This window comes from Pseudophryne corroboree, chromosome 1 (genome assembly GCF_028390025.1).
Source record: "Pseudophryne corroboree isolate aPseCor3 chromosome 1, aPseCor3.hap2, whole genome shotgun sequence".
NCBI classification, from domain to species: domain Eukaryota; kingdom Metazoa; phylum Chordata; class Amphibia; order Anura; family Myobatrachidae; genus Pseudophryne; species Pseudophryne corroboree.
The window spans coordinates 906,460,471-906,483,979 of record NC_086444.1 but is presented as its reverse complement, the minus strand read 5'-3'; the positions used below and the strand labels follow the sequence as shown (position 1 = coordinate 906,483,979).

Below are 23,509 nucleotides of genomic sequence, written 5' to 3'. Positions count from 1 at the left end.
CCCCACTATCAACTGTTCTTTGGACCTCGCCTTTATCAGGAGATCGTCCAAGTACGGGATAATCAAAACTCCCTTCTTGCGAAGGAGTATCATCATTTCGGCCATTACCTTGGTAAAGACCCTCGGTGCCGTGGATAACCCGAACGGCAGCGTCTGGAACTGATAGTGACAGTCCTGTACCACAAATCTGAGGTACTCCTGGTGCGGAGGGTAAATGGGGACACATGCAGGTACGCATCCTTGATGTCCAGGGATACCATGTAATCCCCCTCCTCCAGGCTCGCAATAACCGCCCTGAGCGATTCCATCTTGAACTTGAACCTTTTGATATAAGTGTTCAAGGTTTTTAAATTTAAGATGGGTCTCACCGAACCGTCCGGTTTCGGTACCACAAACATTGTGGAGTAGTAACCCTTTCCTTGCTGAAGGAGGGGTACCTTGACGATCACTTTCTGTGAATACAGTTTTTGAATAGCCACCAACACTGCCTCCCTGGCAGAGGGAGTTGCCGGCAAGGCAGATTTTAGGAAACGGCGAGGGGGAGACGTCTCGAATTCCAGCCTGTACCCCTGAGATACTACTTGAAGGACCCAGGGAGCCACTTGTGAGAGAGCCCACTGTGCGCTGAAAAACCTGAGACGTGCCCCCACCGTTCCCGATTCCGCCTGAGCAGCCCCAGCGTCATGCTGTGGACTTACCGGACGCAGGGGAGGACTTCTGCTCCTGGGAACTAGCTGTGTGCTGCAGCTTTTTCCCCCTTCCTCTGCCCCTCGGCAGAAAGGATGAGCCTCTAGCCCGCTTATTTTTCTGGGCCCGAAAGGACTGTACCTGATAATACGGTGCTTTCTTTTGCTGTGGGGTAGCCTGTGGCAAAAAGGTCGATTTCCCAGCAGTAGCTGTGGAAACGAGGTCTGAAAGACCTTCCCCAAAAAGTTCCACCCCTTTATAGGGTAAAACTTCCATGTGCCGCTTGGAGTCGGCATCACCTGACCATTGCCTAGTCCATAACCCCCGTCTGGCGGCAATGGACATAGCGCTTATTTTTGATGCCAGCCGGCAAATATCCCTCTGTGCATCACGCATGTATAAGACCGCGTCTTTTATATGGTCAATCGTAAGCAAAATATTGTCCCTATCCATGGTATCAATGTTTTCCGACAGGGAGTCTGACCACGCAGCAGCAGCACTGCACATCCAAGCTGATGCAATAGCGGGTCTCAATATAATGCCAGTGTGTGTGTATATAGCTTTTAGGGTACTTTCCAGCTTTCTATCAGCAGGTTCTTATAGAGCGGCCGTATCCGGAGACGGTAGTGCCACCTTCTTTGATAAGCGTGTCAATTCCTTATCTACCCTAGGGGGTGTTTCCCAGCGTGACCTATCCTCTGGCGGGAAAGGGTACGCAGCCATTAACCGTTTAGAAATGATCAATTTCTTATCTGGGGAAGTCCACGCTTCCTCACACACCTCATTTAATTCGTCAGATGCAGGAAAAACTACTGGTAGTTTTTTCTCACCAAACATAATACCCTTTTTTGTGGTACCTGGGGTATCATCAGAAATGTGTAATACATTTTTCATAGCCTCAATCATATAACGGGTGGATCTATTGGAGGGTACACTCGTCTCATCATCGTCGACACTGGAGTCGGTATCCGTGTCGACATCTATATCTGTCATCTGAGGTAGCGGGCGTTTTATAGCCCCTGATGACATTTGAGACGCTTGGACAGGCACAAGCTGAGTAGCCGGCTGTCCTATGTCGTCAAACCTTTTATGTAAGGAGCTGACACTGTCACGTAATTCCTTCCATAAGTCCATCCACACTGGTGTTGACCCCGCAGGGGGTGACATCACATTCACAGGCATTTGCTCCGCCTCCACATCATTATCCTCATCATACATGTCGACACAGCAGTACCGACACACAGCAGACACACAGGGAATGCTCTTACAGAGGACAGGACCCCACAAAGCCCTTTGGGGAGACAGAGGGAGAGTATGCCAGCACACACCAGGGCGCTATATAACACAGGGATATCACTATACAGAGTGCTTTCCCCTATAGCTGCCTATAATATATATATATATATATATATATATATATATATATATATATATATATATATATATACTGCGCCTAAATTGTGCCCCCCCTCTCTTTTTTACCCTTTCTGTAGTGCAGGACTGCAGGGGAGAGCCAGGGAGCTTCCTTCCAGCGAAGCTGTGAGGGAATAATGGCGCCAGTGTGCTGAGGGAGTTGGCTCCGCCCCTTTTTCGGCGGGCTTTCTCCCGCTATTTTATCGTTTCTGGCAGGGGTTAATATACACCTATATAGCCTCTGGGGCTATATATGGTGTTAGTTTTGCCAGCCAAGGTGTTATTACTGCTGCTCAGGGCGCCCCCCCCCCCCCCAGCGCCCTGCACCCATCAGTGACCGCAGTGTGTGGTGTGCATGAGGAGCAATGGCGCACAGCTGCAGTGCTGTGCGCTACCTTGGAGAAGACAGAAGTCTTCAGCCGCCGATTTTCCGGACCGCCTTCTTGTTTCTGGCTCTGTAAGGGGGACAGCGGCGCGGCTCCGGGAACGGACGACGAGGTCGGGTCCTGTGTTCGATCCCTCTGGAGCTAATGGTGTCCAGTAGCCTAAGAAGCCCAAGCTACCACCACTTAGGTAGGTTCGCTTCTTCTCCCCTTAGTCCCTCGTTGCAGTGAGCCTGTTGCCAGCAGGTCTCACTGAAAATAAAAAACCTAAACTATACTTTCTTCTAGGAGCTCAGGAGAGCCCCTAGTGTGCATCCAGCTCAGCCGGGCACAGAAATCTAACTGAGGCTTGGAGGAGGGTCATAGGGGGAGGAGCCAGTGCACACCAGATAGTCCTAAATCTTTCTTAGATGTGCCCAGTCTCCTGCGGAGCCGTCTATTCCCCATGGTCCTTACGGAGTCCCCAGCATCCACTAGGACGTCAGAGAAATGTGTATTTTTTGTATTAGACATAAAATATAGTGTCAATTAAAGCTCACACGATATAAACTACAAGCTGTCCAAAATTCATGACACTCTGGCAGGCCATTAGATTCCTGATAAATAGTTCTTTTGAACACTGATATGCCACACACCCCTACGTTTTTTCTTCTTCCGTTAAATGTTCCAACAATGGCCTGTCCCCAGAATAAATTGATCAGACATATTACCTCTGCAGCTACCCGTCTAATTGCAGCCTCCTGGAGGCAACTCTTCTCCCCATTTAGTCTATGGCACACATATCTGATGGAATTCATGACTAGTACACTATGGGCTGTATTCAATTCAAGTCGGGTTTCCAGACTTGTCGGATAAACGGGTGTTTAAAGCCGAATCCAGAGATGGACATCAATTGAGTACCCCCCCCCCCCTCCCCCAATTCCCTGTGCAAGCAAAATTGTGTGCTCCTGCAGCAGCCAAGTGTATGTGAAGGTATGAAATTGGTAGAGGAGCACGGATTAGATCATTTGCTAACGAAATGGCTTGTCGTGAGGAGCAACAGAGTTTGAAGACGGGATCATCATAGGCTGTGCAATGTCATGCTTCCAAGGCGACGATGTACTGGTACACAGAAAGTTTGGTAAGCCGTATGGACTGGTCAGTCCAGATCTTAACAACATTGAGAACCTCTGGGATGAATTGGGGCAAACGGTGTGTTCTAGACAGTCTCAGCCTTCTTCACTGTACTTAAGGCGGAATGGCAAAATCAAATTCTAGCTATTATCTTCTAGAAAGTGCTAGATGAATGAGAAGTAGAATCGGATTAGTTGCGATGGGCAACATCTCCACTTCTAAAAAAAACTCACTTTTTAGCAAATTTACCCCAGAGTGTTCCCGCTGGGCTGTTTAGGCAGGAAGCGGCACCCTGTTTATTATGTAGCTGTTAAGATGTGCCTGCATGTTTTTTGAATGCTGAATTGCGTACTGTACTTCTCAAATTGGAAGCCACCATGGAACATCAAGATTAATTCAGGACACTGCTCTGTGGCATATTATCAATTGTGGGCATTATATTATAGTACATATAATGTTATATTGATTATTACATATTGCGTATCACAATAACTGTCTACATATAGCTTTAGTGAGGCATCAAAATCTTACTCTTCATAGTTAAAATGTGTCCTCCTCGCTGTTAAATACCAATCTGCAAAAATCCTAGACTGAACATTACAAGACATATACTTCTATCTTCCTTTCTCTCATCTGCTTGTATTCTTTCCCCCTTTCACTATCCTGTCTGTTTGTGTTTTTGCCACCGATTACAACATTTTAGAAACTTACATGTACAGTAAAAGTATTTGACATCTGTCACTCATGTATTTATAGCCACTGCAAATATATGGTCTTTATGTTGCTGTATTTCACTTACTGTGCTAATATTGACTTTAATTACTGGTATGAGAGATCTCCAAGATGAGGACGGATCTGGAGATTCTGTTTTAACTTTTCCACTGAAACAGAAAAAAGAAAAGGAAAATGTTTATAACTGAAAAAAAAAAACACCTGGTATTGATAAAGTCAAGAGTCCACAAATAAATAGGTGTAAGTTAACTTTAAACCGAAGTCACTGATTGTTTTGTGAGTTTTCACAGTAGCTTTGGTAGAAAGTATTATCTTTACCCCCTGATTATCTGCCACTGATGCCCTTAGCACAAATTGAGGATAGTGCCCAAATGGAATCGTACTAGAGTCAAAAATATGAAACAACATACATATTATTCTGCTCTATAATACACAACCTTTGAAATACACGTACAAAAAAATTGGATTTTTGTACACTTACCATTGAATCATTTTCTCTTAGGCAGGCTGTGGAACACTGGGTCATGGGATTGCAGGTTGGGACTGAAGTTGGCACTTAAATTAAATGTTGCTTTAAATTCTAAGGTCCTCCCCCCTGCAACTCCAAAATGCCAGTACCTCTTTAAAAGAGTCTGGTAAGGAGTAGCAGAAACCTAGTGAAACCGTTACAACAATCAAAAACAAATAAGAACAGGTGGAATCCTTTACCTAGAGTGCTCTGAAAAACTGCAGCCGCTCCCTTTTTAAAGGCAGATCGATCAATCTGCCTGAATAAAAGTAGGAAAAGGATCTGCAGTGCTGTCACCAAGCAGGTAAAGTAATTCCCGTTAGAGAGGGTCATCGTGGAATATCGTCAGCCTGAGGGTCGGATGAGCTTATGTTTTCCCAGTGTTACATTTAAGAGCCGTCAATATGTACCGCAATGCTCCAATGTGATTGAAAGCACCCTGTTTGACAAACACTTTTTTATATTTTTTAATACACTTTTTTAGTTGGAAAAGAATGTCTTGCGCGTATCACATGAATAAAGATATATATATATATAATAAAGACTATAAAGGGCTGCAGCAGAGCAGCTTTGACATTCTGGATAGTTATTCAAGATTAGTAACCAGTTAAGAAGTGGTGTTGATATGCAGTTGAGAACAGGACTTTGTGTGACTTTGATGATTGAGAGAATAATATCACCCCGAACTGTGCGCCCAAAGTGGGCGTTGCCGGAGGCAAAAACCTGAAGATGGTAAAATGTGTGGACAGAGCATGAGGATGCTGCATGACAAACCCACTCAACTCAAACCCCATGTCCAGCAGGCCCAAAAGGTTGCCACAATCCAAGTGGAATGCATTGACACCCAGTGCCATTCGTCCTGCACTAGAATAGACTTGGGTGTTGACTTAGCGGATCTAACGCCCATAGTGGTCTGCTTTGAGGCTGGCCAACGTCGTGTATGTGTATTGTAAAGACGGCTGACAAAAATGTCAGAGTGAATCCACATAGCTCGAACTACGCCCAAGAGAGCTAGATCATCCTGGTCCCAGGAAGTGGCTAAAAGAGGGAAATAACGAAGAGATAATTTTGTAATTTAAGAGAAAAGCTGATACAAGTTTCATATGGAATGGAGGAACCGTACAGAGAACCACTCTATAATCATAAAGACGAGAAAAGGCATCCTGCACAATAAAACCCCAAACTCGGAAACAAACAAGTTGAGGCAAAGTCATAATAAAGACCAGCTTCCAATTAACGAATTGAAGATATGCTCCATTTATAGGCTGAAAAGAAGAGAAACAGGGAGGTCCTCAAACCCCCCCCCCCCCCCCCCGAGAACAAATTACATTTAAAGAATATCGGCGTACCACACCTGCATGGCCATCTGGATTCGCTAGGATTACCCTCATCCGTTGATCCTTGATGCAGTATCGTACCCGATGCAAAATTGGATTGGTGAAAACAGATAAGGTATATGGAAATCTCACGGAACCGTCATGACATGTGGTGTGAAAAACCAGCGGGTTTCTGGATTTTGTACAAAACTGTGGAACTTTGAAGGTGCGATCTAGGCTCTTTTGTAACTATGAAGCTTAAGCGGCTTTTACTAAGAAGCAATTATTATACCTTGTTTGCACATTAAACACGCCTTTGCCGGCCTGATATGAAAATGCGTGGAACCGTGGCTATAGAAAATGGTAAAGGCAGGAACTGACCGTGAATGAATCTGATTGCAAAACGGAGGAGCAAATGATGACTCACGAATTTGGAACTGAATTCCTGATGTCTAATGTGGCCAAAAATGTGTTGGCCTCCATGCTGTGGATCTCAGAGCTTAGAGATCCCATTGTAAAATCTGGTGCTCAAGGCACGAAGATTTAAGTTTTGCTGGAATAAGCTATTCGGCTTCCAAAGAAGTAACAAAGGAGAGTAAACCCCCACTTTCCATTTGGTGGCAAAACCATAGCATTTTGTGGTGCAACAAGAGTAAAATGATACCCAGATGATGCCACATTTTCATCTACAATTCGGGGAAGTACAGTGGCAAAATATAAAAATGCATTGGTTGCAGATCCCCTCAGATAGATGCGAGCAACAGCTTTGGAAATTATGCCCAGTATCCAGGCATCTGAAGATGCAATCAAGGTCTTCGGAAACAACCCCCAACCGAACTGGACGAATCTAAGACCCTGTTAGGCTTCTTTGGAGCCTTGGCCCCCGAATGCTGGTCAGCACTAGGAAATCTGCACTTTGAAACTGAAATCCTTGCTTGAGAAGAATTAGCCTATGGCAGAATAACGTCTGTGCTTCATGCTTTAGCCGGAATTGCCCACTCGAAAACGCGGATTGTGCTGGTAGAGGCAGCCCCAGAAGAAAAGTGCTTTTCTCACCGGTGGACCATAATTCTAAGTGAGGAGCCAAAGGGCTCTACGAGCCAAGACACATGTACCTTAAACCTTGGAAGCGAACGAATGCAAATTATACTGCGAAGCTGTTAAGCAAATTCCAGTAGTGAATTCCTGGTAATTCACTGTGAAGCAAGCAAAAAAAAACATTTTGACTTAAGTTACCAAAGCTTGCTAGGCTAGTAAACGTTGGATGACAACCCAGAGAACTACGGCACTTGGTATTCCCAGGTGGTCTCACATCCAAGTATTAACTAGGCACAACACTGCTTAGTGTCCAAGATCAGACACAATTGTGGATGTACAGGTCTATTAAAATGGACTTGAGACAACCTTCCAGTTTATCTTGCAGATCCTTAAAAGGACGCCGAGCTATGAAAAGAAAGAGCCGTATGTTGCGCTAAATGTGCTACTGCAGTGTCAATCTTGGGAGACCGTTCTACAAAGACACATAAGCTTCTGAAAGTAAACAAACTTACATGGCTCTTCTAAACTCCCCAATCAGGATGGAAAAAATAATGATTTTAATTATCTATAGGTAAATCCTTTTCTCGTAGTCTGTAGAGAATACTGGGGTTCCACTTAGTACAATAGGGGTATAGACGGGTCCACTAGGAGCCATGGGCACTTTAAGAATTTGATAGTGTGGGCTGGCTCCTCCCTCTATGCCACCCCTACCAGACTCAGTCTAGGAAACTGTGCCCGAGGAGACGGACATACTTTGAGAGGATAGATAAAGCGGTGAGATTCCGAACCAGCACACAAAAACCAGAGGAAAGCTATGCTAACCCAACTCTAAACAGGAACAGCAACAGCTGAACCTACAAAGCTTAAGTAACAGTGCAGGAAGAACGAAGCACCGGGCGGGCGCCCAGTATCCTCTACGGACTACGAGAAAAGGATTTACCGGTAGGTAATTAAAATTATATATTTTCTCTTACATCCTAGAAGATACTGGGGTTCCATTTAGTACCGTGGGGATGTACCAAAGCTCCCAAACCGGGTGGGAGAGTGCTGAGGTTCCTGCAGAACTGATTGACCAAACTGAAGGTCCTCAGAGGCCAAAGTATCGAACTTGCAGAACTTAGCAAACGTGTTTGAACCAGACCAAGTAGCCACTCGGCAGAGCTGGAAGGGTCTTGCGTGAAACCTTCCATATTGAAGTGCCTCATAAGAGGCCACCATATTCCCCAGAAGGCGAATGCATAGATGCTCCGATATCCAGGTTGGCTTCAGGACATCCCAAACCATTGACTGGATTACCAATGCCTTTTCAAACGGAAGGAACACTTTCTGCGACTCCGTGTCCAGTATCATTCCCAGGAATGGGAGCCTCCATGTTGGCTCTAGGTGAGATTTCGGAAGGTTCAGAATCCACCCGTGATCCTGGAGAAGTTTGGTTGAGAGACCAATGCTGTCCAGCAACCTCTCCCTGGACGGCGCCTTTATCAGAAGATCGTCCAGGTATGGAATTATGTTCACTCCCTGCTTGTGGAGTATAAACATCATCTCTTCCATCACTTTGGTGAACACCCTCGGTGCCGTGGAGAGGCCAAATGGCAGGGCATGGAACTGGTAGTGACAGTTTGAATAGTATCCCTTGTTGTGCAGATGAGGTGGAACTGGAACAATGACTTGAGTCTGTACCAGTTTTTGGATGGCCTCTTGTGAAGCTGGTAAGCCTGATTTGAACAAATCTGTGAGGTGGGAGTTCTTGGAACTCCAGTCTGCAGCCCTGGGAAATAAGATCTATGACCCAGGGATCCCGGCACGAACTTGACCAGATGTGACTGAAGAATTTTAGTCGGGCTCCCAGCTGACAGTCCTCCAGGCATCGCGGTCCACCGTCATGCTGAAGGCTTTGAGGAAGCAGAGCCTGAGCTCTGTTCCTAAGCACCTGCAGTTGCTGGTTTGCGTGGTTTACCTCTTGCGCCTCTGGAGGTCATAGAAGCACCTCTGGATTTTCCCTTAAACTTGGCTGTCCGAAAGGACTGTAAATTTGAAGATGAATAATCTTTCCTGGCTGGGGGAGCTGCGGAAGGAAGATACGTAGACTTACCCACAGTGGCTTTGGAGATCCATTTGTCTAGTTCGTCTCCAAACAAGGCCTCTCCTGTGAATGGTAGGCCTTCCACGCCATTCCTGGAGTCCGCACCAGCAATCCACTGGCGTAGCCACAAGCTCCTGCGTGCTGACACTGCCACAGCAGTGGTGCGTGCATTAAGCAAACCAATCTCTTTTATGGCTTCCTCCATAAAGTTCGCAGAGTCCTGTAAATGCTGCAGGAGTAAAACAACATTACCCCCTAGACAAGGAATCTAACCCCTCAATTAGGTTACCTGACCATTTAGCAATGGCTTTTGTGATCCACGCACATGCAATAGCGGGTCTCTGGTCCACCTCAGCAGCTGTGTACAATGATTTGAGAGTAGTCTCAATTTTACGATCAGTCGTATCTTTAGGGAGGCTGAACCAGGGACAGGCAATACAATTTTTCGTGACAGCCTAGAGACTGATGCGTCCATTATCGGTGGATTTTCTCATTTTTTCCAATCCTCCAGAGGAAAAAGAAAAGATGAGAGCAACCATTTAGGGATTCAAAATTTCTTATCAGGATTAACCCACGGTTCTTCAAACAGGGTATTCAATTCCTTTGACGCAGGAAAAGTGACAGAGGACTTCTTTTTTACATTAAAATAAGATTCATCACACTCATCTGACACCTTATCAGGAATTTGCAGAACATCTCTAACAGCTTCTATAAGAGCCTCTATTTCCTGTGACAGAGTAGCATTCCCCCCCCCCCCCCTCCAAATCCACCTCACCCTCCTCCATGTCTGACTCGTCAGAGTCAGACTGCAGGATATGGGCCAGAGATTGTTTTTGCAGACAAATGGGAGGGGATTGAGACGCTGGTTTGGGGACTGAGTCTCTATTCATAAACTCATTCACAGTCTGTCATAAGTATTGCGTATCTTTCTCATTGCGGGATAGTTTTGTAGAAATATTTGAGATCATTCCCTTAATGGAATTAACCCACTCCGGTTAAGCCCCATTATTCTGGGAAGGTGCACTGCCCTGAGTACCCAGTAGTGAGCCCCCTGGTGAAGAGGAACACTCCGCTATACAAGAAACACACTCTTTGCCCGACATAATGTAAATGTGACTGCCAACACACACACACACACACACACACACACACACACACACACACAGGAAAAGGTCAAGCACAATTAACCCAAAAAGAGCCCTTCAGGGAGTTATTTGTAGCCAGCCCGATAGGGGACTTAGGGGGTCATTCCGAGTTGATCGTAGCTGTGCTAAATATAGCACAGCTACGATCATGAACTCAGACATGCGGGGGGATGCCCAGCACAGGGCTAGTCTGCCCCGCATGTCAGTGATGCCGCCCCCCGCACAAATACAAAAGCATCGCACAGCGGCGATGCTCTTGTATTTGTGGAGTAACTCCCGGCCAGCGCAACTCCTGCAGCTGGTCGGGAGTTGTGTGTCGCACACGTCACGCAGCCGCCGCGGTACGCCCCCCCCCCCCCAAAGGTCCGGCCACGCCTGCGTTGGCCGGACTGTGCCTACTAAATGGCGGCTTAACGCCGCCGTTCAGCCCCCTCCCGCCCAGCGACCACCTCTGTCTCAGAGGCGATCCCTAGGCAGCGACAACTGCCAGCAGTTCCGACCCGATCGCTGCAACAAACTGCAGCGAGCGATCGGGTCGGAATGACCCCCTTAGTACACTAAGAATTGCTCTCCCCCCTGCTATAACAGCCTGGTGCCGCTTAAGTAATCTGGAGTCTCTCTGGAGAAGCTGCACGTCCCTGTCAGTCAGCATCTGTGTCCACTGCAGAGGGAAAATGGCGCTGGTGAGCTGTTGGATCCGGTCATAGTGAAGGCCCCGCCCCTTCAATGGAACGCAGTCTTCCCGCTTTTCTTTATACTGGCTGAGGTAATCCGGTGCTTAAAATGTAGAGAAAATGGCTGTTTTTGCTAGTGTGGGTACTGTGTATAGTGTACCCTCATGCCGCCATAATGGCCAGCGACCCGCTAGCCGTGACGCCAGCTTAGTACTCACCACTCTTCATTCTTCTGGCTCTGTTAGGGCTGGCGGTGTGCTGCAGGAATGTATGCTCGCCGTGGTGGGGCTTGCGAATAGTTCCCTCAGGAGCTCAGTGTCCTGTCAGCGGAGAACGGGTCCATTTACCCTTCAAGAGGTTGTGCCATTCACCCCCCTAAGTCCCATGAAGCAGGAAGGTTGGTGCCAACCAGCCCTACCTGAAAATAAATGCAGAAAACTCTTCAGGAGCTTCCATAAACGTGACCGGCTCCTCCAGGCACATTTTCGAAACTGAGTCTGGTAGGAGGGGCATAGAGGGAGGAGCCAGCCCACACTATCAAATTCTTGAAGTGCCCATGGCTCCTAGTGGACCGGTCTATACCCCTTTGGCACTAAATGGAACCCAAGTATCCCCTAGGACGTAAGAGAAAATAAGATTTTACTTACCGGTAAATCTATTTCTCGTAGTCCGTAGAGGATGCTGGGACTATGTAAGGACCATGGGGAATAGACGGGCTCCGCAGGAGATAGGGCACTTTAAGAAAGCTTTGGACTCTGGGTGTGCACTGGCTCCTCGCTCTATGCCCTTCCTCCAGACCTCAGTTAGGGAAACTGTGCCCAGAGGAGATGGACAGTACGAGGAAGGATTTTTGTAAATCTAAGGGCGAGATCCATACCAGCCACACCAATCACACCGTATAACTTGTGATAAACTTACCCAGTTAACAGCATGAAAAACATAGCCACGGTTCAACCGAAAAACTATAAGATAACCCTTATGTAAGCAATAACTATATACAAGTCTTGCAGAAGAAGTCCGCACTTGGGACGGGCGCCCAGCATCCTCTACGGACTACGAGAAATAGATTTACCGGTAAGTAAAATCTTATTTTCTCTAACGTCCTTGAGGATGCTGGGACTCCGTAAGGACCATGGGGATTATACCAAAGCTCCCAAACGGGCGGGAGAGTGCGGATGACTCTGCAGCACCGATTGAGCAAACAGGAGGTCCTCCTCAGCCAGGGTATCAAACTTATAGAACTTTGCAAAGGTGTTTGTCCCCGACCAAGTAGCTGCTCGGCACAACTGTAATGCTGAGACCCCCCGGGCAGCCGCCCAAGAAGAGCCCACTTTCCTAGTGGAGTGGGCCTTAACCGATTTCGGTAACGGCAATCCTGCCGTAGAATGCGCCTGCTGTATCGTGTTACAGATCCAGCGAGCAATAGTCTGCTTTGAAGCAGGAGCGCCAACCTTGTTGGCCGCATACAGAACGAACAAAGCTTCAGTCTTCCCGATTCTAACCGTTCTGGTCACATAAATCTTCAAAGCTCTGACTACATCCAGGGACTCGGAATCCTCCAAGTCCCGTGTAGCCACAGGCACGACAATAGGTTGGTTTACATGAAAAGATGAGACCACTTTTGGCAGAAAGTGAGGGCGAGTCCTCAACTATGCCCTATCCACGTGAAAAACCAAGTATGGGCTTTTATGTGATAAAGCCGCCAATTCGGAAACACGTCTTGCCGAAGCTAACACCAACAACATGACCACTTTCCACGTGAGGTATTTCAACTCCACAGTTTTGAGTGGTTCAAACCAAGGTGACTTGAGGAAACGTAACACCACGTTAAGATCCCAAGGCGCCACCGGAGGCACAAAGGGAGGCTGAATATGCAGCACCCCCTTCACAAAGGTCTGTACTTCAGGAATAGAGGCCAATTCTCTTTGAAAGAAAATGGATAAGGCCGAAATCTGGACCTTTATGGACCCTAATTTTAGGCCCAAAGTCACTCCTGTTTGAAGGAAGTGAAGTAGACGGCCCAAATGGAACTCCTTCGTAGGAGCAGCTCTGGCCTCACACCAAGAAACATATTTCCGCCATATACGGTGATATTGTTTTAACGTCACGTCTTTCCTAGCCTTGATCAGGGTAGGAATGACCTCCTCCGGAATCCCTTTTTCCGCTAGGATCCGGCGTCCAACCGCCATGCCGTCAAACGCAGCAGCGGTAAGTCTTGGAACAGACAGGGCCCCTGCCGCAGCAGGTCCTGCCTTAGAGGAAGAGGCCACGGATCCCCTGCGAGCAACTCTTGCAGCTCCGGATACCAAGTCCTCCGTGGCCAATCCGGAACAAGGAGTATTGTTCTGACCCTGCTTCTTCGTATTATTCTCAACACCTTGGGTATGAGAGGAAGAGGAGGAAACACATAGACCGATCTGAACACCCAAGGTGTCACCAGAGCGTCTACTGCTACCGCCTGAGGGTCCCTTGACCTGGCGCAATACCGCTTTAGCTTTTTGTTGAGACGGGATGCCATCATGTCGATTTAAGGCAGTCCCCAACGATCCGTGATCTGTGCGAAGACTTCTTGATGAAGTCCCCACTCTCCCGGATGCAGGTCGTGCCTGCTGAGGAAGTCCGCCTCCCAGTTGTCCACCCCCGGGATGGACACCGCTGACAGCGCGCTTACATGGCCTTCCGTCCAGCGTAGAATCCTGGTCGCTTCTGCCATGGCCATTCTGCTCCTTGTTCCGCCTTAGCGGTTTATATGAGCCACTGCCGTGACATTGTCTGACTGAATCAGAACCGGTTTTCTCCGAAGCAATTCCTCCGCTTGACGCAGGGCGTTGTATATGGCCCTCAACTCCAGGACGTTGATGTGGAGACAAGACTCTAGGCTTCACCAGAGACCTTGGAAATTTCTTTCCAGTGTCACTGCTCCCCAGCCTCGGAGGCTTGCGTCCGTGGTCACCAGGACCCAGTCCTGAATGCCGAACCTGCGACCTTCTAGTAGGTGAGCACTGTTCAGCCACCACAGAAGAGATACCCTGGTCCTGGGAGACAGGGTGATCCTTTGATGCATTTGTAAATGGGACCCGGACCACTTGTCCAAGAGGTCCCATTGAAAAGTCCTCGCATGGAACCTGCCGAAAGGGATGACCTCGTAGGAAGCCAGCATCTTCCCCAGGACCCGCGTGCAATGATGCACTGAAACCTTTTTTTGGTTTTAATAGGTTCCTGACCATGGCTACGAGTTCCTGAACCTTTTCGATTGGAAGAAAAACCTCTAGAATCAGCCCCAAAAAGGTCAGACGCGTTGTAGGGACTAGCTGGGACTTCGGTATATTGAGAATCCAGCCGTGCATCTGCAACGTCTTCATGGACAGAGACACGCTGTCCAGCAACCTCTCCCGAGATCTCGCATTTATGAGGAGATCATCCAAGTATGGGATAATTGTGACCCCCTGCCTGCGCAGGAGCACCATCATTTCCGCCATTACCTTGGTGAAAATTCTCGGGGCCGTCGAAAGCCCAAACGGCAACGTCTGAAATTGGTAGTGACAGTCCTGCACTGCACTGCAAATCTCAGGAACGCCTGATGCGGGGGGAATATCTGAACATGAAGGTAAGCATCCTTTATGTCCAGGGACACCATCCAATCCCCCCCCCCCCCCCCCTCCAGGCTGGCGATGACCGCCCTAAGTGATTCCATTTTGAACTTTAACCTCTTTAAGTACAGGTTCAGAGATTTCAGGTTTAAAATGGGTCTGACCGAACCGTCCAGTTTCGGGACCACAAACAGGGTTGAGTAATATCCCTATCCTTGCTGGAGATGAGGAACTGTGACAATCACCTGTTGAGTATACAATTTTTGGATTGCTGCCAACACTAGCTCCCTCTCTGGCGGGGAAGCCGGCAGAGCCGATTAGAAAAATCGGCGAGGAGGCAAGTCTTCGAATTCCAGCCTGTATCCCTGAGAAACAATTTCTAATGCCCAGGTATTCACCTGCGAGTGAACCCAGACGTGGCTGAAAAACCGAAGACGAGCCCCCACCAGATCTGCCTCCCCTCGGGAAGCCCCAGCGTCATGCGGTGGACTTTGCAGACGCAGGGGAGGACTTCTGCTCTTGGGAACTAGCTGTGTGCAGCTTTTTTCCCCTGCCTTTCCCTCTGGCAACAAAGGATGATCCACGTACCTTCTTGTTTTTATTCGAACGAAAGGACTGCATTTGATAATGAGGTGCCTTTTTTGTGTGCTGCAGGGGGACATAAGGTAAGAAATTTGACTTACCAGCCGTAGCCGTAGAGACAAGATCCGAGAGGCCGTTTCCAAACAACTCCACCCCCTTGTAAGGCAAGGACTCCATATGCCGCTTTGAATCGGCATCTCCCGTCCACTGTCTGGTCCACAAGAGCCGCCTAGCAGAAATAGACATAGCATTTATTCTGGAGCTTAATAAACAAATGTCTCTCTGAGCATCCCTCATATACAAGGCAGCATCTCTGATATGTGCTATGGTCATTTGAATGGCGTCCCTATCTAAAGTGTCAATTTCCGTAGATAAGGAATCTGCCCATGCCACAACCGCACTACAAACCCAGGCCGACGCCATAGCCGGTCGAGCAATAGTACCGGAATGATTGTAAATGTGCTTTAAGGTAATTTCCTGCCTGCGATCAGCAGGTTCCTTGAGGGAAGCCGTATCCTGAGAAGGCAGTGCCACCTTTTTGGACAAACGTGTCAGCGCCTTGTCAACTTTTGGCGAAGATTCCCAGTGTATCCTATCAGTTTGTGGAAAAGGATACGCCATGAGAATCCTTTTGGGAACTTGTGGTCTCCTATCCGGAGATTCCCAAGCCTTTTCGCACAAGTCACTTAATTCAAATGAGGATGGAAAAGTGACTTCAGGCTTTTTCCCTTTATACATGTGTACCCTCGTGTCAGGGACAGGGGGTTCCTCAGTAATATGCAAAACCTCTTTAATGGCAATAATCATGTACCGTATACCCTTAGCCACCTTCGGCTGTAATTTTGCATCTTCATAGTCGACACTAGAGTCAGTATCTGTGTCGGTATCTGTGTCATCGATCTGGGATATGGTGCGCTTCTGAGACCCCGAAGGACCTGGCGCCCCAGGGACAGGCATGGACTGGCTACCTGACTGATCCCTAGCTTCTGCCTTGTCTAACCTTTTATGCAATAGATTGACATTTGCATTCAAGACATTCAGCATATCCAACCATTCCGGTGTCGGCATTACCGACGGCGACCTGACATTCAAGCACTCCCCCTCCACATTAAGCGAGCCTTCCTCGTCAAACATGTCGACACACGCGTACCGACACTTCACACACACACAGGGAACCCCTTTCCTGAAGACAGTATCCCTGTCAAGGCCCTTTGGAGAGAGAGAGAGTATGCCAGCACACACCCCAGCGCAATAACCCTGGAGACCAACACAAAATGTTTTTCCCCAGCAGCGCTGTATAATATGTAAACTGCCAATTATGTGTGTCTCCCCCCCCCCTTCTCTTTTAAGCACCCTTTCACCGTGTGTAAGCAGGGGAGAGTCCGGGGAGCTTCCTCTCAGCAGTGCTGTGGAGAGAAAATGGCGCTGGTGAGTGCTGAGGGAGAAGCCCCGCCCCCTCGGCGGCAGGCTTCTGTCCCGCTCAAACTTAGTAAAATATGGCGGGGCTCTTTTATATACATGTACAGAGCCCACCTGTACATGTATATAGTCTTTTTGCCATGCAGAGGTTTATATTGCTGCCCAGGGCGCCCCCCCTGCGCCCTGCACCCTTACAGTGACCGGAGTATGTGAGGTGTATGGGAGCAATGACGCACAGCTGCAGTGCTGTGCGTTACCTCAGTGAAGCTGAAGGCTTCTGCCGCCTGACGACTTCTGTCTTCTGTACTTCTAGCTCTGTGAGGAGAACGGCGGCGCGGCTTCGGGGGTGGACGCCCAGTAAGAACCTGCGTTCACCCCCTCTGGAGCCAATGGTGTCCAGTAGCCGAGGAAGCAGAGCCTATCTTTGACAAGAAGGTCTGCTCCTCCCTCCTCAGTCCCTCGATGCAGGGAGCCTGTTGCCAACAGTGCTCCCTGTGAAAAAGTAGTAAAAGGTAGAAAAAATCCAAACAAAAATGCTTCTAGGCAGAGAACTCTGGAGAGCTCTCTGCAGTGCACCCATCTTGCTCTGGGCACAGTGTAAAACTGTGGTCTGGAGGAGGGGCATAGAGGGAGGAGCCAGTGCACACCCAGAGTCCAAAGCTTTCTTAAAGTGCCCTATCTCCTGCAGAGCCCATCTATTCCCCATGGTCCTTACGGAGTCCCAGCATCCTCAAGGACGTAAGAGAAATCCTAATTTACGACTTTCTTGCGCCAACGTTTGAACGGACTACATATGTCAACCTTCGAGAGTGTGTTGCACTGCAGCAATAAGGTTTTCCACTCCGTGACTCGAGCTAGACTGTAGGTGCTCACCCTTTGGGACGACACCAGTCACCGGAAGGCCACAAATTCTTCAAATTTGAAACTTGTAACAGAGCCCTGGAAGGAGGAAGATCTGTCAAAAGCTTCTGTAATAGGACCAAAATAAGAGTCCACAGTGCTATTGGCGGATGAAACAGTGGTTGAGTATGTACTACGCCCTGTAAAAATGTTTGAACCTTTGTCAGAAAGGCTACCCCTCTGGAAATAAATTGAAAGGGCTGAAATCTGTTCTTTCAAGGCACAAAGCTTTAAAATAGCTTCTAAACACCCCTAAAATGGAAGTCAAGACACAAGATGTGTACATGCCTCACATAGCTCAGGTGGAAAAACAAGAAAGTTCTGCAAACACTGTATGATTTCTGGTAAGGAGCCAGGGTGGGTCCTGTCTTGAGTAGGAACCTATCCCTATAGAGGGAAATAATTGTCCACTTGAGACAAGGGAACCACCAAAGCTTTCACTTGTTTCTCCCTCTAACGTGCATCCAGTCTTACCAGGTTGGACAACGACCTGCAGAGAGACTAAATCCACTCAAGTCTACCCAGGCTGAAGCAGAGTACCTTGATGCCTGCACGTACCTGGGCCACTAACAGCCTGCACACAAGGACCTCAGATCCAACAACACTTTACATAGTGCACAAGGGAAACATCACTACTGTACCACCATTAGCCATAATGGCTATTGTTTGGCTTTAATACAGGTAAAATTTGTGTGCATGTGTATAACTAGAACTGAAAATCCCCATAGCAGGCAGTACACGAAGACAGTTGCAGAGACAGGTAGTACAATAAATACAGGTACTTAGCCTTTCAGAAGCTTAAGCCAGTCTGTTGAAGTACAGGAGAATACAGTAGTCTGTGAAGAGTAATAGCATTGTTTAGAATCTCCTGCTGCTGTTAGCAGAACTCCTAGACTGCAACAATGCCTAAGGGGAAACCCAGTGAACTTCCCCTGGTTTGGTAAAATGCTGTTCCAGCCCGCTGTACATGGCAGCCTGTAGCGTGTTCACTCTGCCTTCATTTATGGGAAGGGAGTCGCCGCAGAAGACCAACTAAACGGCAGCGGCCACCCAGGACCCAAATCCAGGCAGTGCTGTGAGGGGGTCCCCGCTGTAGCACCCTCCTCCGCTGCAACTTGGCAAGCTGAAGACCGTTCCCTACAGCCGATGCGCTGCAAGCACACAGACTTCACTATAAAGAAAACAAACAAATCTTGCAAAAAGGGAAAATAAAACTAGCTACAAGGCAGGACCTCAAAACGTGCCCCACTCCATAAGGCACCTAAAGAGGACATTATGTGATTGCATGGGGGAGTTTAGAATTTAAAGCCAAAGTTTAGTTTGGTGCCAGCTCCTTCACACAACCTGCAATCCCATGGTCCAGTGTTCCCTAGCCATGCTGCTTGAGAAAGGTTGTTTCTTTGGACACGTTCTTTGCATCTATATACTTTCTTTGACTCTAGTCATATGGATAGGAAACGTTTACTTCAACCATGTGGTCATTATGCGGAATTACATGAGCTCTCAGAGGTTCATAATTCCAAACATTGCCTTTGTCAAATACATTTGGCCGTGAACTGTCAAACTAACTTGAACCACGTAAGAAACGTAAGAGTCATATAATTATAATGTACTGATATTCAACTAATGTGGAAGTAACTTATTTTACATAGAAAAGCTCAGTGCTTAACAGTTTTGTATGAATGAATGTTAATAGGAGCTGCCATATTTTTTGCTTTGGGCAGAGTAAATAACTTGTTAAAATGAAATTATGACCTAGGCTTGACAGGATGATAGACTGACAGGCACCAGTCAACTTATTACCCCAGGAAAAGCACAGATGACCTGCAAGCAGCATTTTAAAATAAAACCAGTCTTCAGTTAATAACCCGTACTACCTTTCAAGTTCAGATTGCACTTTTTCTTTTCCATTCTCCCGAACCTTATCATCTTCTTTCCTGGGAGGAAATATTGTTGGGTCTAAGCCAAAAATCTCCTCAAGGTGTCCATAAAGATCAGAGCGATTGTAAACATGGAACTCAAAATCATTCACTGTAATGTATAGTCTGGTTTCTGCTTTGGGATCTAACAAGACAAAAGACAAGCAGGAAATATAGGTAATACAGTATATAGTTTTCCAATAGCTTTTTTTTTTTTTTTTTTTTTTTCATTTTTAGAATATCCACACCGAGAATTGTTTAAAATAAGGAGGGATATACACATCAAAATAAGAGTTGTTTTTTTTTTGTTCTAGGATCCTAAAATATAATCAAGAATTTGTGATCAGCTAGCTATCCAAACCATAAAAAGAGAAGCAAAGAGAAAAAGCATTAAAAAAAAAAAACATAAAAGGAGAAATAAATTATAAACACACACTAGCTCATAATCTAAGTTATTAAGAAAGCTAAAATCAAACTAGAACATAATAATAAGAATTTACTTACCGATAATTCTATTTCTCGTAGTCCGTAGTGGATGCTGGGGACTCCGTCAGGACCATGGGGAATAGCGGCTCCGCAGGAGACAGGGCACAAAAATAAAGCTTTAGGATTAGGTGGTGTGTACTGGCTCCTCCCCCTATGACCCTCCTCCAAGCCTCAGTTAGGATACTGTGCCCGGACGAGCGTACACAATAAGGAAGGATATTGAATCCCGGGTAAGACTCATACCAGCCACACCAATCACACCGTATAACTTGTGATCTGAACCCAGTTAACAGTATGACAAACGTAGGAGCCTCTGAACAGACGGCTCACAACAATAACAACCCGAATTTGTTTGTAACAATAACTATGTACAAGTATTGCAGACAATCCGCACTTGGGATGGGCGCCCAGCATCCACTACGGACTACGAGAAATAGAATTATCGGTAAGTAAATTCTTATTTTCTCTAACGTCCTAAGTGGATGCTGGGGACTCCGTCAGGACCATGGGGATTATACCAAAGCTCCCAAACGGGCGGGAGAGTGCGGATGACTCTGCAGCACCGAATGAGAGAACTCAAGGTCCTCCTCAGCCAGGGTATCAAATTTGTAGAATTTTGCAAACGTGTTTGCCCCTGACCAAGTAGCAGCTCGGCAGAGTTGTAATGCCGAGACCCCCCGGGCAGCCGCCCAGGATGAGCCCACTTTCCTTGTGGAATGGGCCTTGACAGATTTAGGTTGTGGCAAGCCTGCCACAGAATGTGCAAGTTGAATTGTGCTACAAATCCAACGAGCAATCGTCTGCTTAGAAGCAGGAGCACCCATCTTGTTGGGTGCATACAATATAAACAGTGAGTCAGACTTTCTGACTCCCGCCGTTCTTGAAATATATATTTTCAATGCCCGGACCACGTCCAACAACTTGGAATCCTCCAAATCGTTAGTAGCCGCAGGCACCACAATAGGCTGGTTCAGGTGAAACGCTGACACCACCTTAGGCAGAAAATGAGGACGCGTCCGCAGTTCTGCCCTGTCCGTATGGAAAATCAGATATGGGCTCTTATATGATAAAGCCGCCAATTCTGATACTCTCCTGGCTGAAGCCAGGGCCAGTAGCATGGTTACTTTCCATGTAAGATACTTCAACTCCACCGATTTGAGCGGCTCAAACCAATGGGATTTGAGAAAATCCAAGACTACATTAAGATCCCACGGTGCCACTGGGGGCACAACCGGGGGCTGTATATGTAGTACTCCTTTTACAAAAGTCTGGACTTCAGGAACTGAAGCCAATTCTTTCTGGAAGAAAATCGACAGGGCCGAAATTTGAACCTTAATGGACCCCAATTTGAGGCCCATAGACAATCCTGTTTGCAGGAAATGTAGGAATCGACCTAGTTGAAATTCCTCCGTGGGGGCCTTCCTGGCCTCACACCACGCAACATATTTCCTCCAAATGCGGTGATAATGTTGTGCAGTCACCTCCTTCCTGGCTTTTACCAGTGTAGGAATGACCTCTTCCGGAATGCCTTTTTCCCTTAGAATTCGGCGTTCAACCACCATGCCGTCAAACGCAGCCGCGGTAAGTCTTGGAATAGACACGGTCCCTGCTGAAGCAGGTCCCGTCTTAGAGGTAGAGGCCACGGATCCTCCGTGAGCATCTCTTGAAGTTCCGGGTACCAAGTTCTTCTTGGCCAATCCGGAGCCACTAGTATCGTTCTTACTCCCCCCTTTGCCGTATAATTCTCAGTACTTTTGGTATGAGAGGCAGAGGAGGGAACACATACACTGACTGGAACACCCACGGTGTTACCAGAGCGTCCACAGCTATTGCCTGAGGGTCTCTTGACCTGGCGCAATACCTGTCCAGTTTTTTGTTGAGGCGGGACGCCATCATATCCACCATTGGTTTTTCCCAACGGTTCACAATCATGTGGAAGACTTCTGGATGAAGTCCCCACTCTCCCGGGTGTAGATCGTGTCTGCTGAGGAAGTCTGCTTCCCAGTTGTCCACTCCCGGAATGAATACTGCTGACAGTGCTATCACATGATCTTCCGCCCAGCGAAGAATCCTTGCAGCTTCTGCCATTGCTGTCCTGCTTCTTGTGCCGCCCTGTCTGTTTACGTGGGCGACTGCCGTGATGTTGTCCGACTGGATCAACACCGGCTGACCCTGAAGCAGGGGTTTTGCCAGACTTAGAGCATTGTAAATCGCTCTTAGCTCCAGTATATTTATGTGAAGAGACATCTCCAGGCTTGACCATACTCCCTGGAAGTTTCTTCCCTGTGTGACCGCTCCCCAGCCTCTCAGACTGGCATCCGTGGTCACCAGGACCCAGTCTTGTATGCCGAATCTGCGGCCCTCTAACAGATGAGCACTCTGCAACCACCACAGAAGAGACACCCTTGTCCGTGGCGATAAGGTTATCCGCTGATGCATCTGCAGATGTGATCCGGACCATTTGTCCAGCAGATCCCACTGAAAAGTTCGTGCGTGGAATCTGCCGAATGGAATCGCTTCGTAAGAAGCCACCATCTTTCCCAGGACTCTTGTGCATTGATGCACAGACACTTTCCCTGGTTTTAGGAGGTTCCTGACAAGTTCGGATAACTCCCTGGCTTTCTCCTCCGGAAGAAACACCTTTTTCTGAACCGTGTCCAGAATCATTCCCAGGAACAGCAGACGTGTCGTCGGGGTCAACTGAGATTTTGGAAAATTCAGAATCCACCCGTGTTGTTGCAGCACTAGTCGGGTTAGTGCTACTCCGTCCTCCAGCTGTTCTCTGGACCTTGCCCTTATCAGGGGATCGTCCAAGTAAGGGATAATTAATACGCCTCTTCTTCGCAGAAGAATCATCATTTCGGCCATTACCTTGGTAAAGACCCGAGGTGCCGTGGACAATCCAAACGGCAGCGTCTGAAACTGATAATGACAGTTTTGCACCACGAACCTGAGGTACCCTTGATGTGAAGGGCAAATTGGGACATGCAGGTAAGCATCCTTTATGTCCAGGGACACCATAAAGTCCCCTTCTTCCAGATTCGCTATCACTGCTCTGAGTGACTCCATCTTGAACTTGAATTTTTGTATGTACAGGTTCAAAGATTTCAGATTTAGAATAGGTCTTACCGAGCCGTCCGGCTTCGGTACCACAAATAGCGTGGAGTAATACCCCTTTCCCTGTTGTAGGAGGGGTACCTTGACTATCACCTGCTGAGAAAACAGCTTGTGAATGGCTTCCAATACCGTCGCCCTGTCTGAGGGAGACGTTGGCAAAGCAGACTTTTGGAACCTGCGAGGGGGAGACTTCTCGAATTCCAACCTGTAACCCTGAGATACTACCTGCAGGATCCAGGGGTCCACCTGTGAGCAAGCCCACTGTGCGCTGAAATTCTTGAGTCGACCCCCCACCGCTCCTGAGTCCGCTTGTAAGGCCCCAGCGTCATGCTGAGGGCTTTGCAGAACCCTGAGAGGGCTTCTGTTCCTGGGCAGGGGCTGCTTGCTGCCCTCTCTTACCCCTT

The 23,509-nt window shown here is 47.6% G+C and overlaps 1 protein-coding gene across 12 annotated transcripts in view; it reads right to left on the bottom strand.

Annotated features, from left to right (window-relative positions):
* Positions 1–23,509, bottom strand: part of BLTP1 (bridge-like lipid transfer protein family member 1) — a 705,550-nt gene that overhangs the window by 586,592 nt on the left and 95,449 nt on the right. For all 12 annotated transcript variants that reach the window (XM_063920260.1, XM_063920265.1, XM_063920266.1 and 9 more), the window contains exons 6-7: positions 19,461–19,647; positions 4,396–4,477 (exon numbers count right to left, since the gene is read on the bottom strand). In XM_063920260.1, the coding sequence (XP_063776330.1) occupies positions 4,396–4,477; positions 19,461–19,647 (269 nt within the window). The remainder of the gene's footprint in view (positions 1–4,395; positions 4,478–19,460; positions 19,648–23,509) is intronic.